The sequence below is a fragment of the Hypanus sabinus genome, chromosome 4, assembly GCF_030144855.1.
Source record: "Hypanus sabinus isolate sHypSab1 chromosome 4, sHypSab1.hap1, whole genome shotgun sequence".
NCBI lineage: Eukaryota > Metazoa > Chordata > Chondrichthyes > Myliobatiformes > Dasyatidae > Hypanus > Hypanus sabinus.
The window spans coordinates 54,930,218-54,951,166 of NC_082709.1; the positions used below are offsets into that span (position 1 = coordinate 54,930,218).

Sequence of the window (20,949 nt, forward strand, 5' to 3'; positions counted from 1 at the left end):
CTGGATGTACAATAACTATTACCCTCAGAAAGGGCAAGATAACGAAGAGTGAACATTTCAGACGGGGGGGGGGTCCAAAAATACAAGTCTGAATAAAAGAGTGGATAAAAACAAAGGTCACGCCCATCCAACGCTCAGTAACCACCGTGTCCGGCCGGTCCCCACTCTCCGATTGTACGACCCGGCAGAACGCAGCACCACAAACCCGTCTAACCGCCCGTATATATATTCAACTAAATTCCTACCACAACAGTATTTTACAGACCCGAGGGAGGTCAGACTGGGACAGCGCAGCGACGTCTCTTCCACCCCTCCCCCAACAAAACAGAAAAAGTAGCCCAAACTTCGGAGGGATGACTTGGTTTTCCAGCTTGTGCAAACTCATACACAGTTCCCGGGGTATAAACGGTGAGTATACCCTCACTCAGAACGGCAAAAGGTTACACACAATCCTAGCCACACGGAGTTCACTCTGAACGCCCTCTTCCCGGCACAGACCAGTTTAAAATATACATTCCGACGTGCGGCACGCATAATCTGGAACCCCTGCCAAAAAATGTGTGCGTGTCGATAGCTGAATCTGGGCCGAATTAGGGCAAGAGAGAGTGACACCGGGGGGTGAGGCGCAGAACCGATGCCGAGGTACACTGTGGCCCCGACATTGAGCCCACCTGCGGGCGGTTCTGTCTGTACCGGGTGTGCATACAGATCGGCCTGATTGTGTACATCCACGGACTGCAGACGCTTGATGTATCTGTCTGCCTGAGTGAGTGTGGTGGCGCCCACGTCTGTGTGTTCCTCTGTAACTCGCTGCGTCCTGTTTAAAGAGTCCGTCTCTTACCGTTGAAGAAGCTCTTTGCTTTCAAGTATCCAACGCTGAGGCGCAGCACGGAGAGTTTGTCAAGCCGAGACCGGACATCCTCGGGAAAAGGCAACAGGCTGGTCAGTTTATCCAGCTCGCAATTCAAACGGTCCCGGTGCCTTTTGGACGGGTTCGACTTCACGCCTTCGAGGAGAGAAGGTTTGGGGCTAACGATGTCAAGAGGAGAAACGAGAGTTAGACTTTCCCCCGAATGTTCGGAACCCTTCCCCTTCTCCCGGACCGGCGCTGCCTCTCTCGACCTTACTTACCTCTTTTGTACGGGCTTCTTCCTCTTTTTCACGGCGTAAATCCCACCGCTGCTCAACATGTTGTCGGTAACTGACCCACAGTGAAGTAAATCCACACTGGCCGAAGGCGGCTTGGGTGCCCGGTTCCCGGAGCGGGATGGGCAGCGGAAACTCAGCCTTACGGCGCCACTCCGTCTCCGGCTCCGAACAGTGCGAATCCGTGCGCACTCAGCAGATCCCAAACGTCGCCTTACTCCTGGAACTCAATCCGTCAGACACTCTGACAGTCAGCCCTACGTGTCCCGATCTTTCTCTCACTCGCTTACCGGGAACTTTTCCTGCCTGCTTCGCTCCATCTAATGGTCCGACACCCTCCTTTCTCTCCTGTTCCTGGGCTGGGCTGAGCTGAATACAACCCGTCTAACATCGTTGGCTCCTCCCTCCGCAGTACTCCCGGAAAAGCAGCAGCGCCGAAGGAGGAGACTGCTTAAAGGGGTCCTGCACATGGAACAGCGGGTGACAGAAGCTGGGGTGAAGAGGAGAGAGGCTCTACCAGAGTGCGGTTAGATTACGACAACGCCAACCCTTAAATTCTAGAGTTATGTTGTCTTTTATTTTGTAGGTCTTGCTGAGATGTTGCAATCGGGGATGGATTCCCTGTGCGCTGACAACGAAATCTATTTGTTTTTTTTATCTGTTCGTTTTGAGAGGCGAAAAGGTACAAATCAAATCTAGAACAGTATAGCATAGGGTCAAGCCCTTCGGCCCATCATATCTATGCCGACCACGACAGCAAACTAAAGAAATCCCTTCTGTCTGTAAACGATACATTTCTCTTCGCTCCCTGTCGGTTCATTGATCCTGCTAAATGCCTCTTTAAATGTCTGAATGCACTGCTCTCCACTCTCTCCGCACCAATCCCAACCTTACCAACAAACCCATAGACAAAGGAGGTACTGCTGTAGTTTGGCGAACTGACCTCCATCTACATTGCTGAGGCCGGGCGGCACCTCTTCTTACCCACTCCTTCAAAAGGATCCCAGTGCAGACCATCAGAAAATTATCTTCGACTATCACTGGCCTCATCAACTCTGGAAAAATCTAGTCCAAGGCTCCAAGTTCGTAAGTTTCCTTTCCCTTCACTGTTCGTTTGTACGTCCTACCCAAAATCCACAAACCTTACTGTCAGGGTAGGCCCATTGTCTCTGCCTGCCCCTGCCCCACTGAACCCATGCCAGCATACCTTGGTAACCAAGGAAACCCCTTGGTTCAATCCCTTCCCATCTTCATCCAGGACACTTCTCATGCTCTCCAGCTCCTCACTAACTTTTAATTCCCTGGCCCTGACTGCCTCATCTTCACCATGGATGTCCAGTCCTGATACACTTCTATCCCACATCAAGCAGGCCTTAAACCTCCCTGCTTCTTTCTCAGCTGCTTCCCCTCCATGACCACCACCCTTCTGGGTCAACAGAACAAGTCTTCCCCTCAACAATTTATACCTTGGTTCCTCCCACTTTCTAGGACATCAGAAATGATTTCCTTTTTCACAGAAAGGGGTTTCCTTTCTTCCACCATTGATACTGCCCTCACCTGCCATTTCCTGGACATCCACCCTCACTATGCCTGTTAGGCGACAGGAAGATGGGGAGTTCCATTTGTCCTCACCTACAATCCCATGAGCATCTGCATCCAACAGTCCATTCTCCAGAGCTTTTGCCTTCTTCAACAGGATCCCTTGTCTGTTCAACCCTCCCCACTGACCTACGCCCTGACATATATCCTACAAGGGAAAGAAACACTACATCTGCCCATTCACCTCATCCCTTACCTTCATTCAGGGGCCCAAACAGCCCTCCCAGTTGAGGCAACATTTCACCTGCAAACTGCCTGGGGTTGTCTATTTTATCCAGTGGTCCTGATGCAGCCTCCTCTACATTGGTGAGACCCAGTGTAAACTAGCAGAAGGCTTTGGAGAGCACCTCTGCTCCATCCACCAAAAGCAGAATTTCCTTGTGACCCACCATTTTAATTTGTATCCTCTTTCATGTCCCATCATGTCAGTCTATGGCTTCTTCTTTTGCCACAATGAGGTCACTCTCGGGCTAAAGGAGCAACACCTCATATTCCGTCTGTGTGGCCTCCAACCTGATGGCATGAACATTGTATTCTCCTTCCAGTAATTGTTTTTGTTTTTCCCCTTCACCCTTCCATCTTCTGCTGTTCCTCACTCTGGCCTCTTACCTCTTCTCGTCACCTCCCCCCCCCCCCGGTGCTCTTCTTTCTTCCCTTTCTCCCATGGTTCACTCTCCTCTCCAATCAGATTCCTTTTCTCTGGCCCCTTGGCTTCAGCTATTATCTTCCAGCTAATCTTCTTTCCATATCTCCCCCCCCCCCACCATTTTCTTCCAGCATTTCCCATTTCTCTTCCAGTCCTGAAGAAGAGTCTCAGCCAAAATACTGATTTTTTTTTTATTTCCATAGATGCACCTGACCTGCTGAGTTCCTCCAGCAATTTTTGTGCATGTTGCTCTTAAATGTCACTATCTTTTTACCTCCTACCAGTTCCCCTAACAGAAGGATCAAAGAATCTGTGTGGAAAAATATAGCCCCACACAGCTCCCTTAAACTCTCTTCCTCTCACCTTAAAGCCCTGATATTTCTACCCTGGGTAAAAATATCACTATCCACCTTATCTATGGTTCTCAAAATGTTATAAACTTCTGTCAGAGCTCTGCTTAGAAAACAACCCATTTGCCCAACCTCTCCTTATAGCTAATACTTTCTGATGCAGAGAACATCCTGATGAGCCTCTTCTACACCCTTTCCAAATTCTCCACATCCTTTCTGCAGTGAGGCCTCCAGAATTGGACATAATGCCCCATAGGTGGCCTAACTAAAGTTTTATACAGCTGCAACCAGACTTGCTTGGTCTTAAACTCAATCCTCAAATTCATGAATGCAATCATGCTGTATGCCTTCTTTACCACCACATTCCCTATCTTGCCACATCAGTGCTGTGGGAAAAGTAATGAATTGTGTGTACTGTTGTTGACAAACTGTTCTTTGTTGGTCTTCGTTTATGTACCATTTTCCGTGAACGCTATTGTATTCCTATTGCCTCTCAATGTAGTATATGGTAATGTATATGTAGTATATGTTAATGTATATGTACTATGATCATCAAATTACTTAGACCTTCAAAGATGGATGCCCCAAAGCTGAGTGATGGATGAAGGGCAGCAATGTGTGGGGGATTTCTCAGCAATACTCCAAAATGCATCGTCGTCTTACTGAAAGGAAACATGAGGTGCAGCAAGGAGGCAGTTGGTATGTCAGCTTCACTACAAGAGGATTTGAGCTTAGGAACAACTGTCTTTTTTGGCAGGCCCTCTGGATCAAGTACGACTTGGCTGTGATGCTGCCTAACCTGCTGCTTGTTCAGCGTTTTCTGCTTTCTTTTCAGATTTTCAGGACCTGTGGTTATTGTTCATTTTTTATGACTTGCTCTCTCCCTGGTTTCTGGGGTCCGGGGTGGCTGATATTGGGGCTGCATATTTTCCCATTGATGGTGACATGGCGTGTGGGTCACTTTTGAGGTGACCCGGTCTTTCCACCATTCCAAAGGGCTTCCATGCTCCCAGTTCATGAAGTCAAGGAGTCAAGAAGTAATGCAATTTGCAAACAGGCCCTTTGGCCCAACCTGTACATGCTAACCAAGGACCCCACCTAAGCTAGTTCCATTTGCCTGCATCTGGCCCATATCTCTCTAAACATTTCTAGTCTGTATAACTGCCTTTTAAATTCTTTTATCATACCTGCCTCAACTACTTCCTCTGGCGGCTCATTCTATATACTCACCACCCTCTGCATGAAGACATTTCTCCCACAGGCGCTTTTCAGTCTTTCCCCTTACACCTTATAACCTGTGCCTTCTAGTTTTCGGTTCCCTTTTCCTGGCAAAGAGTCTGTGTATTTACCCCCTCTGTCACCTACAGTACATGCCAATGAATAAAATCGAAGCCCACCCAATCTCTCTACAACTCATGTCTTCATGGACTCAAGGTTCTCAATTTTGAAACCCTTCATCAGGACAGCAAGGTGTCAGCCCGATATGTTCACTGGTTACTCTTTTCCATAGATGCTGCCTGGCCTGCTGAGTTCCTCCAGAAAGTTGTATGTGTTGCTTTGGATTTCCAGCATCTGCAGATTTTCTCTTGTTTGTGATTGAGAACAAAATGTCTCTTTCCAGAATCTGATATCAAGAGCCCGACTGGTGTAAAGAAAGGCATACCTTCTTATAGAACAGCACAACATAGGAACTGGCCTTTTAACCCACCATGTTGTGTCAGACCAATTAAATTAGTAATCAAATGCCAAACTAAACTAACCTCTTTTGCCTACACAATGTCCACATGTTTTCATTGTCCTTATATTCATGTCCCTATCTGAACAACTCTTTTTAGTCTCCAATGTTTCTGCCTCTAACACTATACCAGGCAGCACATTCCAGGTACCTACCACTCTCTCTGTTTAAAAAAAGATTTGCCTCTTATATCTCCTTTGAAATTACCTGTCATCTTAAATCATGCCTTCTGGTATTAGACATTTCAACCTGTGCAAAAAGATATTGTTTGTCTACTCTATCTAATGTATGTCTCTCATAATCTTATGAACTTCTGTCAGATCTCCCCAGGCCTCCACCACTTCAGAGAAAACAAATCAAGTTTGTCCATCCTTTTGTTAGAACACATGCCCTCTAATTCGTGCAACATCCTGGTAGACATCTACTGCAGCCCCTCTAAAGCCTCGGTATCCTTCCTATAATGGGGTGGACTGAACTTTGTGTTACACCAGATGCAGCCTAACAAGAGTTTTATAAAGCTGAAACATTATTTCTTGACTTGAACTTAATGCCGTAACTAATAAAGGCAAGCATGCCATATGGCTTCTTAACCACCTGTCAACCTTTGAGATCACTTCCAGGGAGCTATGAACTTGGACTCCAACATCCCTCTGCTCATCAATACTGTTAAGGATCTTGCCCTTAACACCGTACTGGCTCTTTGCATTTGACTGGCCAAGATGCAACGTTTCACATTTGGCTATGTTAAACTCCATCTGCCATTTCTTCCTGCATGTCTGCAATAGATCTGTTTCCATTTCCATTGTATTCTTTGCCAGTCTTCCACACTATCCACAACTTCAATAATCTTCATATCTTCTGCAAACTTACTAACCTATCCACCTTTATTTTCATTGGGTCATTTTATTTACTTTACATCACAAACAGCAGAGTCCCAGTATAGACCCTGCAGCACACCACTAGTCACAGATCTCCAGTCCCTTTGACCACTGTCCTCAGTCTTCTATGGACAAGCCAGTTTTGAATCTAAATGGTCAATTTGCCATGGATCCCATGCACTTTAGTCTTCTGGATGAGTGTCCATCCCACGAGGGGCCTTGTCAAGCACCTTACGACAATCCAGAAAACAACATCCACAGCTCTACCTCCATCACTCACCCCCCGTCACCTCATCAAAAAACTCAATCAAATTAATAAGACACAATTTGCCCTGCACAAAGCCATGCTGGCTCTTCTTAATTAGGCCATGCATTTCCAAATGCCCGTAAATCCTATAACTAAGAATTCTCTCATGTAACTTCCCTCTACCTGATGTGAAACTCACTGACCTATAGTTTCCAGCATTATTTCTAATTCCTTTCCTGAATAATGGAACATTAGCTACTCAGCAGTCTTTCAGGACCTTGCCTGTGGCTACAGAAGACACAAATATCTTGGGAGGCCACAGCAATCTCTTCTCTTGACTCTCTCAATAACCTGGCCAATATCCCATCAGATGCTGGGGACATCCACCTTAATTCACTTTAAGAGACTTAACACTACTTCTTCCTTTACCTCAAGGTGCCCTAGCATATCAATACCCTCAGAATAGATCTCCCTAACTTTCATAATCTTCTCCTTGTACTCACAAGCAAATGTTCCCCTCTTTGCCCATAAGTGGTCCTACCCTCTGCGTAGTTCCCCTCTTGCTCTTGATGGCTGTATAGTATGCATTGATAATCTCTTTAATCCTACTTGCCTATAGGACTATTCATGGCCCTTCCTGGATTTCCTAATTCTCTTCTTAATTTCTTTTCTGACTTCTTTATAATTTTCAAGAGCTATGTTTGATCGTAGTTTCCTAAGCTTGACATTCTTTTTCTTTAACTTCTTGACTAAATTCATCTCCATACTCAACATCTAAGGTTCTCTTGTCTTGCCATCCTTGTCCTTTCTTCAGACTGGAACATGCCTGTACTGTACTCTGTGCAGTTGGTCTTTAAAGACCCTCCATAGGCCAAATGTGGACTTGCCCAAAAACAGCCATTCCCAAATTAACACTTCCTAGTTCCTGCTCAATGTTCTCCTAACTCACCCTGCTCCAACTTGTACTCTTTCTCAAGGTCCATTCTTATCCCCATCTAAGGCTATTTTAAAACTTAAGGAGTTGTGATCACTGTTCCCTAACTGCACCCTCGGTGTGACCACCTCAGTAAAAGTTTCATCTATGAGATTTTCAACCTCCTGGATGGTCATGAATACATCCAGCTCCATCTCCAGTTCCCTGACCTTGTCAGTCAGGAGCTGAAGTTGGGTGCACTTCCTACAGATGTAGTTATCAGAGAGTTAAGTAACCTGCAGGTAACTTACAGGAGGAGCATCTATGGAGAGGAATAAACAGACAGGGTTTCTGGCCAAGAAAGGGTCTTGATGAAGGGTCTCGGAACAGAAATTCGACTTTTATTCCTCTCCGTAGGTGTGTACCTCTTCTTTAAATTAGGGCATATGGATGCAAATTCCTTTATTCACACCAGAAATGATTTCAACGCCTTCTCCCGTATTTTAACTACCATTTATGCGTAAATCTGATTTTTTTTAGAAGATCACTAAATGTGCTGCTAAAACGACAGCCTTTCAACTTGACCGGGTTTGTCTGCTCCGGGCAGACGATCAAAAGTTCCAAAAGATTGCCTTCTCTGTTTTCTCAGGAAATCCTTTCCATGGGAATGTGAGGCTAGGAGGCCGAACTCCGCTCTGTTTTGTACTTCTATCGATTGGCACTTTAATCTCAGTGCCCAAGCAATAGCCGGAGTGGAAAGAGAAGATCGCGGAGAGGTCGCCAGTGGGTGTGGAAGAGGTGTTGGATGGCAGTTAGGAGAGTTTGGAATGCGGGTGGGAATGAATCTGAGCCCAGTCCTTTCCCACTTGCCACTCTGCGGAGACGGTGCTACTTGTCCAGGGAGTGGTTAGTGCTGACGTGCATCGCCAGCTTTAACCATCTCCTGCGGAAATACGGCTGCATTTCTCTGGACGTTCAAAGAGTAGGGATTATAACGTCACCTGACAGGTGATATGATGTTACAAGCCTGTTTGTCTTGTTCGCAGCAATAATTCGCGCACTCCAGAGAGTGAATTTCACTGAAGTTATTAACGGCGGCAGAAGCAGCAGCTCATGGAACGGACTGCTGCGCTGATCATTAAAAAGGGAAGGTTAACCTTTCCCAGTGTGGGATTTCAAGCTGACTCGGAAGGGACTTTTCCCAAGAAACGGTTGCTCCATCAACTAAAATGAGAGTCCTGAACGAAGTATTTGACCGCCTGCCAATTGTCTAGCCGGAGTTCCTGAGCTGTAGACAATAGGCGGCGGAAACTATTTCCCGGTGTGAGGGCGGTGTTGCTGATTATGCCACCCGCTCTACCCTGCTGTCAAGTCTACATTGATTCGCACTGGTCTCTGCCAAGGGAATAGTATTGTGAATGTCGTACGCCATCTACAGTCAAACAGACAGCGTGTGTCAGCCGATGGGCGCTTGCTTACTCTCCATTTTTTCCATTTATTTTACTTCTATGGGACATTCTGGCTCCACCAGACTAGTTTTAAGTTGTATATTGCGTATACTTTATCTTCTGTCTGTTGTGTGGAACTACGTGCCTTGGGTGGCGCTACACGCAAGTTTTTCACTCTGCCTGTACCTCACCACATGGCAATGAACTCGATTTAAATCCCACAGATCAGCCCCATATATCAAACTATTACCCCTCTTGAAGCCTGGATTCCAGTCACCTTTTCAGGCTACTTCATTTTTCTGCCAGAGCCGCCCCCATCCCGGCCCCCTTTCCCAGCCAAAAGAACCTTCTGCAACTACAGGAAACGCTGGAGCTACCCTATAACATTCTCCCTTATCCCTGTAACACCCCTCCGGGCAAAACTGCGATTCAGTAGCCTTTCTCAATGGCAGAGGTCTCTAAGACCATAGGTCACTGTTAGGGTAAGAGGGCTTAGAGGGCCTCTGAAAGGGAAATTTTCACCCAGAGAGCGGTGGCAGTCTGCAACACTGGACCTGTGGGGTAATAAAAAGAGTTAAGTGGTGGAAGTAGCAGCAGGGATGAGAAGCAGCACTTTCATTTCAGATTGAGGACCCTTCTTAAAAAATTTTAAGGGGGTGCTGGAGGCAAAGGCTCTCACAACATCCAAGGTGGAGAAGGTGAAGAACGAAATGCTGGTACATGGGATTAATATAGATGGCCTGCATGGACTGCGTTGTAAGACTACATAACTATGAAAGTTCTCAATTATGTCAAATACCATCTATAAATTTGCTAATTGTTGGTAGAATCTCAGATGAAGACGAGAGGGCGCACTGGAGCAAAATATGCCAACTAGTGGCACTCAATGTCAGTAAGATGAAAGAGCTGATTGTGGACTTCAGGAAGGGTAAGACAAAGGAACACATACCAATCCTCACAGAGGGATCAGAAGTGGAGAGAGTGTGCAACTTCAAGTTTGGGGGGTGTCAATATCTCTGAGGCTCTAACCTGGCCCCAACATATCGATATAGTTATAGAAAAGGCAAGACAGCGTCTATACTTCATTAGGAGTTTGAAGAGATTTGGTATGTCAACAAATACACTCTAAAACTTCTATAGTTGTACTGCAGAGAGCATTCTGACAGGCTGCATCACTGTCTGGTATGATGGGGGAGGTGCTACTGCACAGGACTGAAAGAAGCTGCAGAGGGTTGTAAATTTAGTCGGCTCCATCTTGGGTACTAGTCTACAAAGTACCCAGGACATCTTCAAGGAAAGTGTCTCAGAAAGCAACGTCCAATATTAAGGTCATCCAGCACCCAGGACATGCCCTTTTCTCACTGTTACCATTGGGTAGGAGGTACAGAGGCCTGAAGGCACACACCCAGCAATTCAGGAACGGCTTCTTCCTCTCTGTCATCGGATTCCTAAATGGACATTGAACCCATGAACACTACCACACTTTTTTAATATATATTTCTGCTTTTTGCATTATTTTTAATCTATTCAATATACGTGTACTGTACTGTAATTGATTTATTTGCTGCTAAGTTAACAAATTTACCAACACATTCTGGTGATAATAAACCTGATTCTGATTCAATGGGAAGCCCAAAAGCAAAGTGGCTGATTGATTTGTGGGGTAACTCTATTCACTACCAATTGCTCACAATTTTAGTTCTTTATCCCAACCTCCCACCCTGCATCTCTGTTCTCAGCAATCTCCAACACTGATCTAATAAAATAGAGTGCAAGCATTTTGTCATTCCATTGGCTTTCCAGGTTCAACTCCCACCACCTGAATGAGAGTCTCTGGTGACAGTGGGATTGGGGCACCTCGTGAACTATTGTGAAGGCAATTCCTTTCCAATGTGCAGCATTCCTTAGCAATGATGGGTGTCTATCTGGGGTCTATCCCTTGCTTTACCAAATTCACCTCACCTCCTCACCAGATGCTCACTTACTTTACCAGATTTTATGTGGGTTCCCACCCTTCTTCCATTCATATTAGCTCTGGAGTTATCATAACCATATGTGCTATGTGCAGTGGGCTGCGTGCTTTTGGTAATGTGTTTTTACTCTTGGCCCCAGAGGAGCACTGTTTCATTTAGCTATATTCACATATGTTGAATAATAATTAATCTCTTATTCTATTTTACATTTTTTTACACAGTGACATTTAGTATTTGGTATGCTCTGTCAGAGGTGGCAATGAAGGTCAATTGAGCTGAAGTGTTTCGGAAGGAACTGGTTAGGTTCTAAAGTAAATTCAAACAACAGGAAAAAGGCCCTTAGGCCCACACATCTGCTTCAAACATCAAGTATTCATCTATATTACTTCCATTTGTCAACTTTCATCCTGCTCAACTCTGCCCCACACTCCAATTTCCCTCATCAAGTCTCCTGCTATCCACCTACACTAGCCAATTTCAGTAGCCAATCAACCTTTCGGTACCTGAAAGGAAACAAGTTGCTTTGGGGCAATACTGGGTCTAGCTGGATTGCTCTTACATATTGAGTGTATGTTCTTGATGGACCAAATAGCCTCTTTCTATGTTAGATCCATCTTGTGATTCTTTCCCCTTGCACTTTATTTGTTTTTATCATATAATTACTCCTGCACTGCCCAAAATTTTGCCACGCTATTCAATGCCACCTACCTCTGAATGCACTTACTTCAATACACCTGTTGTATCAATCCTTTACTGAAAATCTCACTAATTCAATTGCCTGAGAAAATATTTTTTCTTTTCCTCAGTGTCAGCTGTAGGTCACTTGGCAGCATCTTTACCTCTGAATCAAAATGGTCTTCTCTGAAGACGAGCCTGGAAGTCCAGGCTGACAACCCACTAGAAGTGTCAACATACTTTGAATTGTCTTTATTGTCATTATACATAGGTACAGTGAAACTCTGTTTGGCTTCCTCTCAGGTAATCAAACAAACCTGTAGATAAAAACAAGACAGTAATAAAAACACAGTCTTAGAACATAGAATAGTACAGCACATTACAGGCCCTTTGGCCTGTATTAAATAGATAAGTAACAGAAAATAAGTTGCAAATAAGTTGCAACAGCACCAGAATATCACAGTAATGCACAAAGTGCTGTTAGTGCAAGTATTTGAGTCTGTGACTGTGCATGTGTGTGCTCACAGTTTCAGTCATTGTTCTGTGGGAGTGGTGTGTTGGAGGCGACAGCTCTGGGGTAGAAGCTGTTCCTCAGTCTATTTGTTCTGGCTTTGAGTGTCCTGAACCTTTTGCTGGATGGCAGCGGGTCAAACAGGGAGTGGCCGGGGTGTGTGGTGTCTCTGGTTATGCTGATTGCTTTCCTCCTGAGTCTGCTGGAATAGATGGTGTCCAGTCCTGGGAGCTCCAGTTTGATAATTTGCTGGGCCGTCTTCACCACGCGATGTAAGTCTTCATGCTCAGCAGCTGTGCATGTTGGTCCATGTCAGTGAGGTGTTGGTGGTCCATGTCAGCGAGGTGTTGGTGGTCCATGTCAGCGAGGTGTTGGTGATCCACGTCAGCGAGGTGTTGGTGGTCCATGTCAGCTGTTTTGACAACATAACTCCAAGGAACTTTAGGTTTTCCACACTTTCCACTACCTCTCCATGTATATGGAGACGGTTATGTACTCTGTCCTTTGATCTCCTGAAGGCAATGATAATCTCTTTTGTTTTAGAAGTTGTGTTGCCTTTATGGCAGTTATTTAGTTTATAATATTTTCGCTTAGTAATTCATTTGTTAGTATTTTCTAGTTAGAATTAGAAGCGTTTAAAGTATATTCATTGCCTGTAAAATATATCGGCATGCGATGACGTCACATCCGGTTTCGCCGCGTCTTGTGGGAAAATACCGGTTTGAGATCAACGCGAGGGTGGGGGCTCGCACGAGGCAGACCTGAGCAAGGAGTTGTTTGCAAGCATTAGAAATCACAGTAAGAGCAACGCTGTAAGTTAATAGCTAATCGATATGTTGAATTAAAATGTTAATGCCGATCCTGTTAAAAGTAACGACGGCCGATAATGTTTATGTTTTCATTAGTTAAAGAGTTGCAGATAGTTTGCATTGAAGTGTATTTAAAGCAGTCAATGGCATAGGTAAATTCTGCCTGTATGCTGCACTTTAATGTAATGTAGTTATAGTTACTTTTACGAGTATTTACAATGTAAATGTGATATCAAGAAGGGAACAAATACTGTATCAATCTTGTATTGTTTTATCAACAGTTTTCACCATATGTTAATGTGAAGAGTGAACAGTAAATGGTTAATCTTACTGCGACCTTGTTTCATTGACTGTCGTTTATCTCGGCGTTTAATTCGGCGTTTCATTACACCTCAGCGACGCTACAGAAGTGTTAAGGACCAGGTCATTGTCCTTAAAATCAGATGATTCACCTCAAGCCTGCAGGCTACTTTTAAGATGAGGGTAGTGGGGGTGTGCTTACCAACTCTGACTTGCTGTGGTCGGTCTGTGAGAAAGTCAGTGACCCACGAGCACAGGGAGGAACCAAGAGTGTTCAGTTTGCTCACCAGTTTATCGGGGATGACTGTGTTAAATGCAGAACTGAAGTCCACAAATAACATCCTCAGATTATTGTTCGGTTCCTCTAAGTGAGTCAGAGCAATAAGGAGGGCTGTGGTGATTGCATCCTCTGTGGAGCGGTATGCCTGGTGGGCGAACTGGTGTTTGTCCAGATCAGGTGGGATTATAGCCTTAATGCGTGAGAGCACAAGTCTCTCAAAGCACTTCATTGCTATGGGTGTCAGCACTACAGGGCGACAAGTCAGTCAGGCACTTCACAGCTGATTTTTTGGGCACTGGGATGATGGTGGAGGTTTTAAGGCATGTTGGAACAGCAGCATGTTGCAGTGAAAGGTTAAATATACTTGTAAATACCTCAGCAAGCTGGTCGGCACATGTTTTCAGTACCCGGCCGGGCACTCCGTCTGGGCCAGCTGCCTTCCTCGCATTCACTTTCCTCAGGGTGGATCTCCCCCGATGCTCCTTAAGGACCAGTGTGGAATCATCATCAGGTGGGTTGATGAGTGGAGCAGCCTCCTCCCTCTGAGTATCAAAGCTGGCAAAGAACCGGTTTAGGACATCAGGCAGGGTGGCATCATCATCTGGCAACAGATTATTGGTTTTGTAGTCTGACAGCGCCTTGATGCCTTTCCACATACTGCGGGGGTTGTTGTTATCAAACTGATTTTCAATGCGCAATTTGCATTTGCGCTTTGCATCGGTAAGGAGATTCCCCCGAGCTTCACTGAACAAAGAATATTGGTTGGAAGTTTTTGAGTAAGTTAAAATTCAAACTAATCTTCTTTGTTGAGCTTCTTATGATAAATGGAAGGCAGTCTTTAGTTCTTAATCTAAATGGCAAGCATTGATAAGTCTGAAGGTAAAAGGACAGCTTTGCAAACAAGCAACACTGCATACAGAGCACAGCCGGCTGGCCCACAGCATAGGGCTGACAGCTCAAGAGATGCAGTATAAAACAATGGGGTTATGTTAATTGACCTGCATCAAACCAGACACACTGGCTAAGTTATTTAGTTCAAGAAAGTTTGCAGACCAGATTGATACTATCACTTCGCACATTAAACAGCTGATCTATCAATGGTTGGAAGATTTGTGTACTCTGAGAGCCAGTCCTCACAGGATTAATTGTGGGTGTTTGGGATCTCTGTTGCCAGAAACTTTGACTATCTGTGTGAAGTCACCTAAGTGGCAAAAAAAAAGAACAGTATAAATGTTAGAGACCAGTCAGGCTTGTTAGGAATGGTCAAGGGCCAACAAGAAGAATGACAGAAAGTTGGGTGACTAGAATCCATTCTTCTGCCTCTATTTCTATGGTGGATGATTCATTTATCTGCAGTTTGTTGGTATGCCTATTTAGTCTACAGGAATTGTACCCATGTTTTGGAAATCCTTTGTGTTTTAGAATTTGTAAATCTTTTGTAAGATAGCAATTCTCTGTGAGTTTTAAATGTGTTTTAAGAATTTTACTTACATTTAAATGTGTATCAGTAAAAATAAATGAACTGTGTTTAAACTACTTTGCTAGCTCTAAGTACCTTGTTAGTATGGAGGGGGAACTAACAACACTAATGGTGGGTATTGGCAGCTAAACTCACCATGGGAAGTTATCAAGCCTTTGAAGAGTAGGTGGCTACAGTATAACCTCCCTTTAGTGAGGATAACAGTAGCTATCTATATAGGACAGGGCCTGAGATCTTCATTTGATTTCAGAAATTCTTGCACAGCAAAACCAACACCATCATAATTCATAGGATTGTGTAAAGCTACAGAGGGATGTAAGCTCAGCCAGCTTCATCATGGACACAAGCCTCCCCACCATCAATGAAACCTTCAAAAGGCAATGCCTCAAAAAAGGCAGCATCCATCATTAATGACCTCCCCACCCCCAACCCCACTACTCAGCACATGCCCTCTTCTCATTGCTACCATCAAGGAGGAGGTATAATAGCTGGAAATGCACACTCAACATTTTAGGAATAGCTTCTTTCTCTTCACCATCAGACTTCAGGACCCATGAACATAATCACACTATTTTGCTCATTTTTTGCACTAGTTAATTATCATAACTTAACATAATTTTTATGTATTGCACCGTACTGCTGCCATAAACCAACAACGTGATGATGTATGTCAGTGATAATACACCTGATTCTTGTTTACTTTCTGATTCGGATTCTTAGGATGGATGTTGTTCTCTCAGACACAAAAGATACCACAGATGTAAAGCAAGGCAGTTATTCTTGGGGTCTAGGTGGATATTTATCTCTGTAACAACATTACCAGATGAAGATTTTCTTTATTATTAATGGGAGTCTATTCTAAGAAAATAAGCTGCCACATTTGTCTATTATCAAATCTATCACTAAGTACATTAGATCAATCAGGACTAAGTGTTGAATGCAGAGATCAGCCTAATTCCTGGGGTACTGTATACCAGACACATACCAGATCTTCCGTTTTATAAGCCCATGGATCAAGAATAGCTCTAACTTTTGTGCCGTCATCATGGAGGCGTAGCAATTAGCACTATCACTTCGCAGCACCAGCTGTCATCGATTGGGGTTTAAATCCCATCACTTTTTATAAGGAGTTTGTATGTTCTCCCCATGACTGTGTGAGTTTCCTCAGGTTTCCTCCCACATTCAAAATACTTACAGGTTAGGATCAGTGAATTGTTGGCATGCTATGTTGGCACTGGAAGATGCTTGTGGGCAATGCTTGTGGGCTGCCCCCAGCTCATCCTCTGACCATGTTTGTCTTTGATATAAACTACACATTTCATTACATGTTTCAATGTTTTGATGCACATGTGACCAAGGTAATCTTTATTATCATGAATCTAACTCATCTCATCATCACTGGGGTAGCACAAATATGTTCATTCACAAATAGACTGCATCTTAAAACCACTGATTGTTTACTCAGATTGTACTGGGAGGTACAGAACAGGCTTGTAAACAAATTGATCTTTGGAGAAATGTTTTATTCGACAAAAGAAACAAATGCTGATCTCACTTCAATACCCCCAAATTTGTAGATGAAACATCAGTAAAACTCTCAATTTAGCCTTACTGGACTATGATGCTCGTAGAGTCATGCAACACAAAACCAGGATTTATGCCCCACCATGTCTTGGCTACCATTGCACTTACCTATACCAGTTCCATTATCTATACATGCAAATGGTCTACTGTCGTCTATGCCTTAATTATTTAAGTGATTACTGTCAGAGAAGACCAGCAGTTGTGGAGTTAATACACATTGTTGTTAGGCATATGGGAGAGAGTGTGAATCATCCCTGGAATATCATACTTCTCATTTTGCAAAATGTTAGTTTCTGGATGAAATCACTCAAATTATTGAAAATCTAAAAACTGCAGATACTGGAAATGCGAAACAAAAATGAAAAATTTGGGAAAATGAAACAGGTCAGCTACATCAGTGAAATGAGAAACAAGATATGTTTTGGGCCAAAATGTCAAACAGTCCTAACAAAGGCCATCGAGCTGAAACATTAACTGTTTCTCTTTCCATCGATGCTGCCTGACTTGCTGAGCTTTTTAAAAAATATATTTTCTGTTTATATTTCTATCAAATTATTGTTTGAATGAATTAACCCGCTTTCATTTTTTTTACAGATAGAAGAGGTTCAGGAGAAAGGCAGTGGGTAGTGCTGGTACTTCACAGCTTCTTCCCCTCTTCCATCTGATTTCTAAATGGACATTGAACACATGAACACTACCTCACTACTTTTCTATTCTGTTATTTGCACTACTTGTTTTAACTTAACTATTTTATATACATCTACTTGATAATGATGATAGACACTTTATTGATCCCAAAGGAAATTGCAGTGCCACAGTAGCATTACAAATGCACAGATATAAATATTACAATAGAAGTAGAAAGAATAAAAAATAAGTTACCACAATCAGGCTAACAGGATGGTGTCATCATGGGTTGACTCATTATAGAACCTAATGGCCGAAGGTAAGAATGACTTCGTATACTGCTCTTTGGAGCAGTGCAGTTGTCTTGGTCTGTTACTAAAAGTGCTCCCTCTGTTCAGCCAAGGTGGCATGCAGAGGGTGAGAAACATTGTCCACAATTGCCAGGATTTTCTGTAGGGTCCTTTGTTCTACCACAGCCCCCAGTGTGTCCAGTTTGACTCCTATTACAGAGCCAGCCTTTCCAATCACTTTATTGAGCCTGTTGGCATCACCAATGTTGATGCCACTGTCCCAGTACTCTACTGCATAGAAAATTGCATTGGCGACAACAGACTAGTAGAACATGTGAAGGAGACGCCTGCATACTCCAAAGGACCTCAGTCTCCTCGGGAAGTAGAGGTGACTCTGGTCCTTCTTGCACACAGCCTCTGTGTTGGTGCTCCACTCAAGTCTGTCATCCAGGGTTAATGTAATGTAACTCAATATAAATCAGACTATTTTCTCTCTATTTATTTATCATGTATTTATTTCATTGTACTGCTGCCATAAAGTTAACAAATTTCATGACATATACCGGTGATATTCAGTCTGATTCTGATTCTGATTCACAGCTCCACCCACCTACAGTAGGGTCACTTGTGGCCTCTGGTTCTGTCTGTGTGTGGAATGTGTACATTTTCCCCATGACTCCATGGTGCTCCAGTTTCTCCCACATTCCAAAGACATACTGGTAGCTTGTTAGGCTACTGCAATTTTTGTGACAGGAGAATTGGGTGGAGTTAATGGCTATGTGAAAGAGAATAGGTTATAAAGAATGTTATAATGCATCATGAATCACCTACAGCAGGCACCTGAAAGACCGAGAACAGAATCACCAAAGACCTGTACAAAACATTTGAAAATCAGCCGAATTCACTAACACCAGCGTACTGGAAGAAGCCAACAAGAACAGCACCTTAACCATGATAAAGCAACACCTACTCTGATGAATAGGTCATGTTATCCATGCTTAACTCATGTCTCCCCAAACAGATCCTTCATTCCCAGTTCAAGGAAGGTCAGCGAGCCTCTGGTTGGCAAAGGAAACACTTTAAAGATAACATCCAAATCAGTCTGAAGAAATTCAACATTACATCTAAAAACTGGGAAAACTTTGCACTCAACAGGATGTATCCCAGATCAGTCTCTAGAGCCACCTGAGGACCCACCAACCTTATTAGGTGAACATCATACTCAACTCAAATGATACTAATACTACTACAAACTACTAATACTACTACTACAATTACTATTGTTACTATAACTATTACTACTACTACTATTGTTACCACTGATACTACTACTACCACACCACTACTACTCCTACAACTAATAGGTATACATATTCTAAAACCCCGTGTGGATTTAATGGGCTGAGCAGCTTCCTTGTATGTCATAAGAAAATATTAGAAACATTAGAATGGCAAAAAAAAGAGTGAAGTGAGGATTGCTTGAGGTAAGTAGCATAATAGCAAAAAATTGTTTAGAAATAGAGGGGACAAAGCAAGGTACAATATGAAGCAGGAAAGGAGAAAGCACATACATAAATCCAGAGAGAATGGTGAATGAACTTCATAGGCCACTTGGAACTGTGATACAGACTGTATAAATGAAGAGAACTGGCACAAAGAAAGTCACTTCACAACAAATCTGAGTACTGGGTGTTCAGGATAAGAAGGGTAATAAAAAGGAAGGTGTGGCAACATTGATTAAAGAAGCTATTGTAGAACTAGAAAGGGATGATGTAGTTGAGAGGTCCCAAGGCGGGGTTGATTTGGTTAGAATTAAGGAACAACAAAGGAGCTATTGTGTCACTGAGTGGAAGCTAAAAGCAACCAGTAAAACAGAAGATAGCCCTGCAAATCTGCAAGATGTGCAGAACAGTGTCGGGAGGAGGGGGAAGGGGGTATTCAGTTATCTAAAGGTGAACTTGAATAGCAAAGAGAGAATTTCCTGGAATGTGCAATCGGGCACCTTTATTGTGTAAACATTCCTTTCAACGATGATAATCAGTTTTAGAATTAACATGACAAATTAAAGACTAAAATCTGCAATAGTGAGACCTGATGGTATTTGAGCAGAAATTATTGAAAGTGGTGGCTCAGTTAAGAAAGGCATTTTTTAAGAAGTCAGATAGATTCCTTAATTTCATCATTAGAATTATATAGTACAATGCAAGGAACTTATTTTAAACTTCTATCAAACTGGATGTCCATCTGCTTTTGAATGAACATAGCATTAAAAGCACTGATAACAATATTTAGCTGTGATGATAGTTCGTTGGAAAGGTGATCTGGGTGCTCTATATATGAGGTTATATATTGTTAAAACAAACTACAGGCCAAAAGAGACAGGAGGTGGGTTGGTGATGTTCAACAGGGATAGTACCAGAGTGGTGTCAACTTGGTATACAAAGACAATGGATAGTGATGTGGAGTCCAACAGACTTCTAAAGCTGTGACCTCTCGATAGGACAGAGCATAAGTAAGGAAACGTTTGAAGAGAATTGCAATTAACATCTCTGCAAGATGTTAATCACCATATAGAATAGAGGAACCAATCTGGCCAGGATTCTTAGAAGAATTTGTGGAATCAGTCTGGAATTGTTTTTGGAGCAGCACATTGGAGTATGTAACATATTCTTTGCATTTTTATGTTATGTAATTCTGGCATATGGGATCATATGTCATCAAATGGGATGAGATTTGCCAAAGTAAAGATGTAGAGACATGACATCCAAACTGAACTTTACTGATTCAGCAGAATTATGCTGCATACCACATTTTCTACCCATTAACAAGACCAGGCAATGCTATTACAGCTTGGGGCATTGGAGTTTGGAGTTCAATTCTGGTGCCATTGGTAAGGAGCTTGTATGTTCTCCCCACAACCGCATGAGTTCCCTCAGAGTTCTTCAGCTTCCTTCCACATTCCATTGACATACCAGTTAGAAGGTTAATTGGCCATTGTAAATTGCCCTCTAATTAGGCTAGTGTTAAATAGGTGGGTTGCTGGGTGGTGTGACTTGAAGGGCCTATTCCACACTGTATCTCTAAATATATAAGATAAATTAAATGGAATATTTCAGTAGTGAATTTCCCCTAAACAAACCTTTGGTTTCAAACAATATTGAAGATAATCGTGGTGGAGGTTTTGTTATTCTTATTGATTGTAGTCTGGTTGCCAAAGTCAAGGATCCAGTTTTAGAAGGAGGTGCTGAGTCCTAGATTTAGGAGTTTGGATATGAGTTTGTTTGGAATTATGGTGTTGACAGCAGAATTATAGTCGATATGCAGCATTCTGATATGGGTGTCTTTGATAACAGATGTTCCAGAGATGATTGCAGGGCCAGTAGGTGAATTGCAGTGGGTCGGGGATGCTGGGAAGTTAGTTGCTGTGTGCTATTACCAGCATCTCAAAGCAATTCTTG

At 43.2% G+C, this 20,949-nt stretch overlaps 1 protein-coding gene and 1 long non-coding RNA gene across 3 annotated transcripts in view; one reads left to right on the top strand and one right to left on the bottom strand.

Moving 5' to 3' along the window:
• Positions 1–1,502, bottom strand: part of LOC132392770 (aryl hydrocarbon receptor-like) — a 168,311-nt gene extending 166,809 nt beyond the window's left edge. Inside the window, exons 1-2 of one of the 2 annotated variants that reach the window (XM_059967100.1) lie at positions 1,132–1,502; positions 842–1,029 (exon numbers count right to left, since the gene is read on the bottom strand). In XM_059967100.1, coding sequence (XP_059823083.1) covers positions 842–1,029; positions 1,132–1,190 — 247 coding nt within the window. In that variant the 5' untranslated portion in view covers positions 1,191–1,502. The remainder of the gene's footprint in view (positions 1–841; positions 1,030–1,131) is intronic. The other variant, XM_059967099.1, reaches the window with a different exon arrangement.
• Positions 1,503–1,677: 175 nt separating this feature from the next.
• Positions 1,678–13,251, top strand: LOC132392771 (uncharacterized). The gene is made up of 3 exons (XR_009511642.1): positions 1,678–2,232; positions 4,307–4,440; positions 8,561–13,251. It is a non-coding gene; the product is annotated as an uncharacterized LOC132392771 (long non-coding RNA).
• The last annotated feature ends 7,698 nt before the right edge of the window (positions 13,252–20,949 follow it).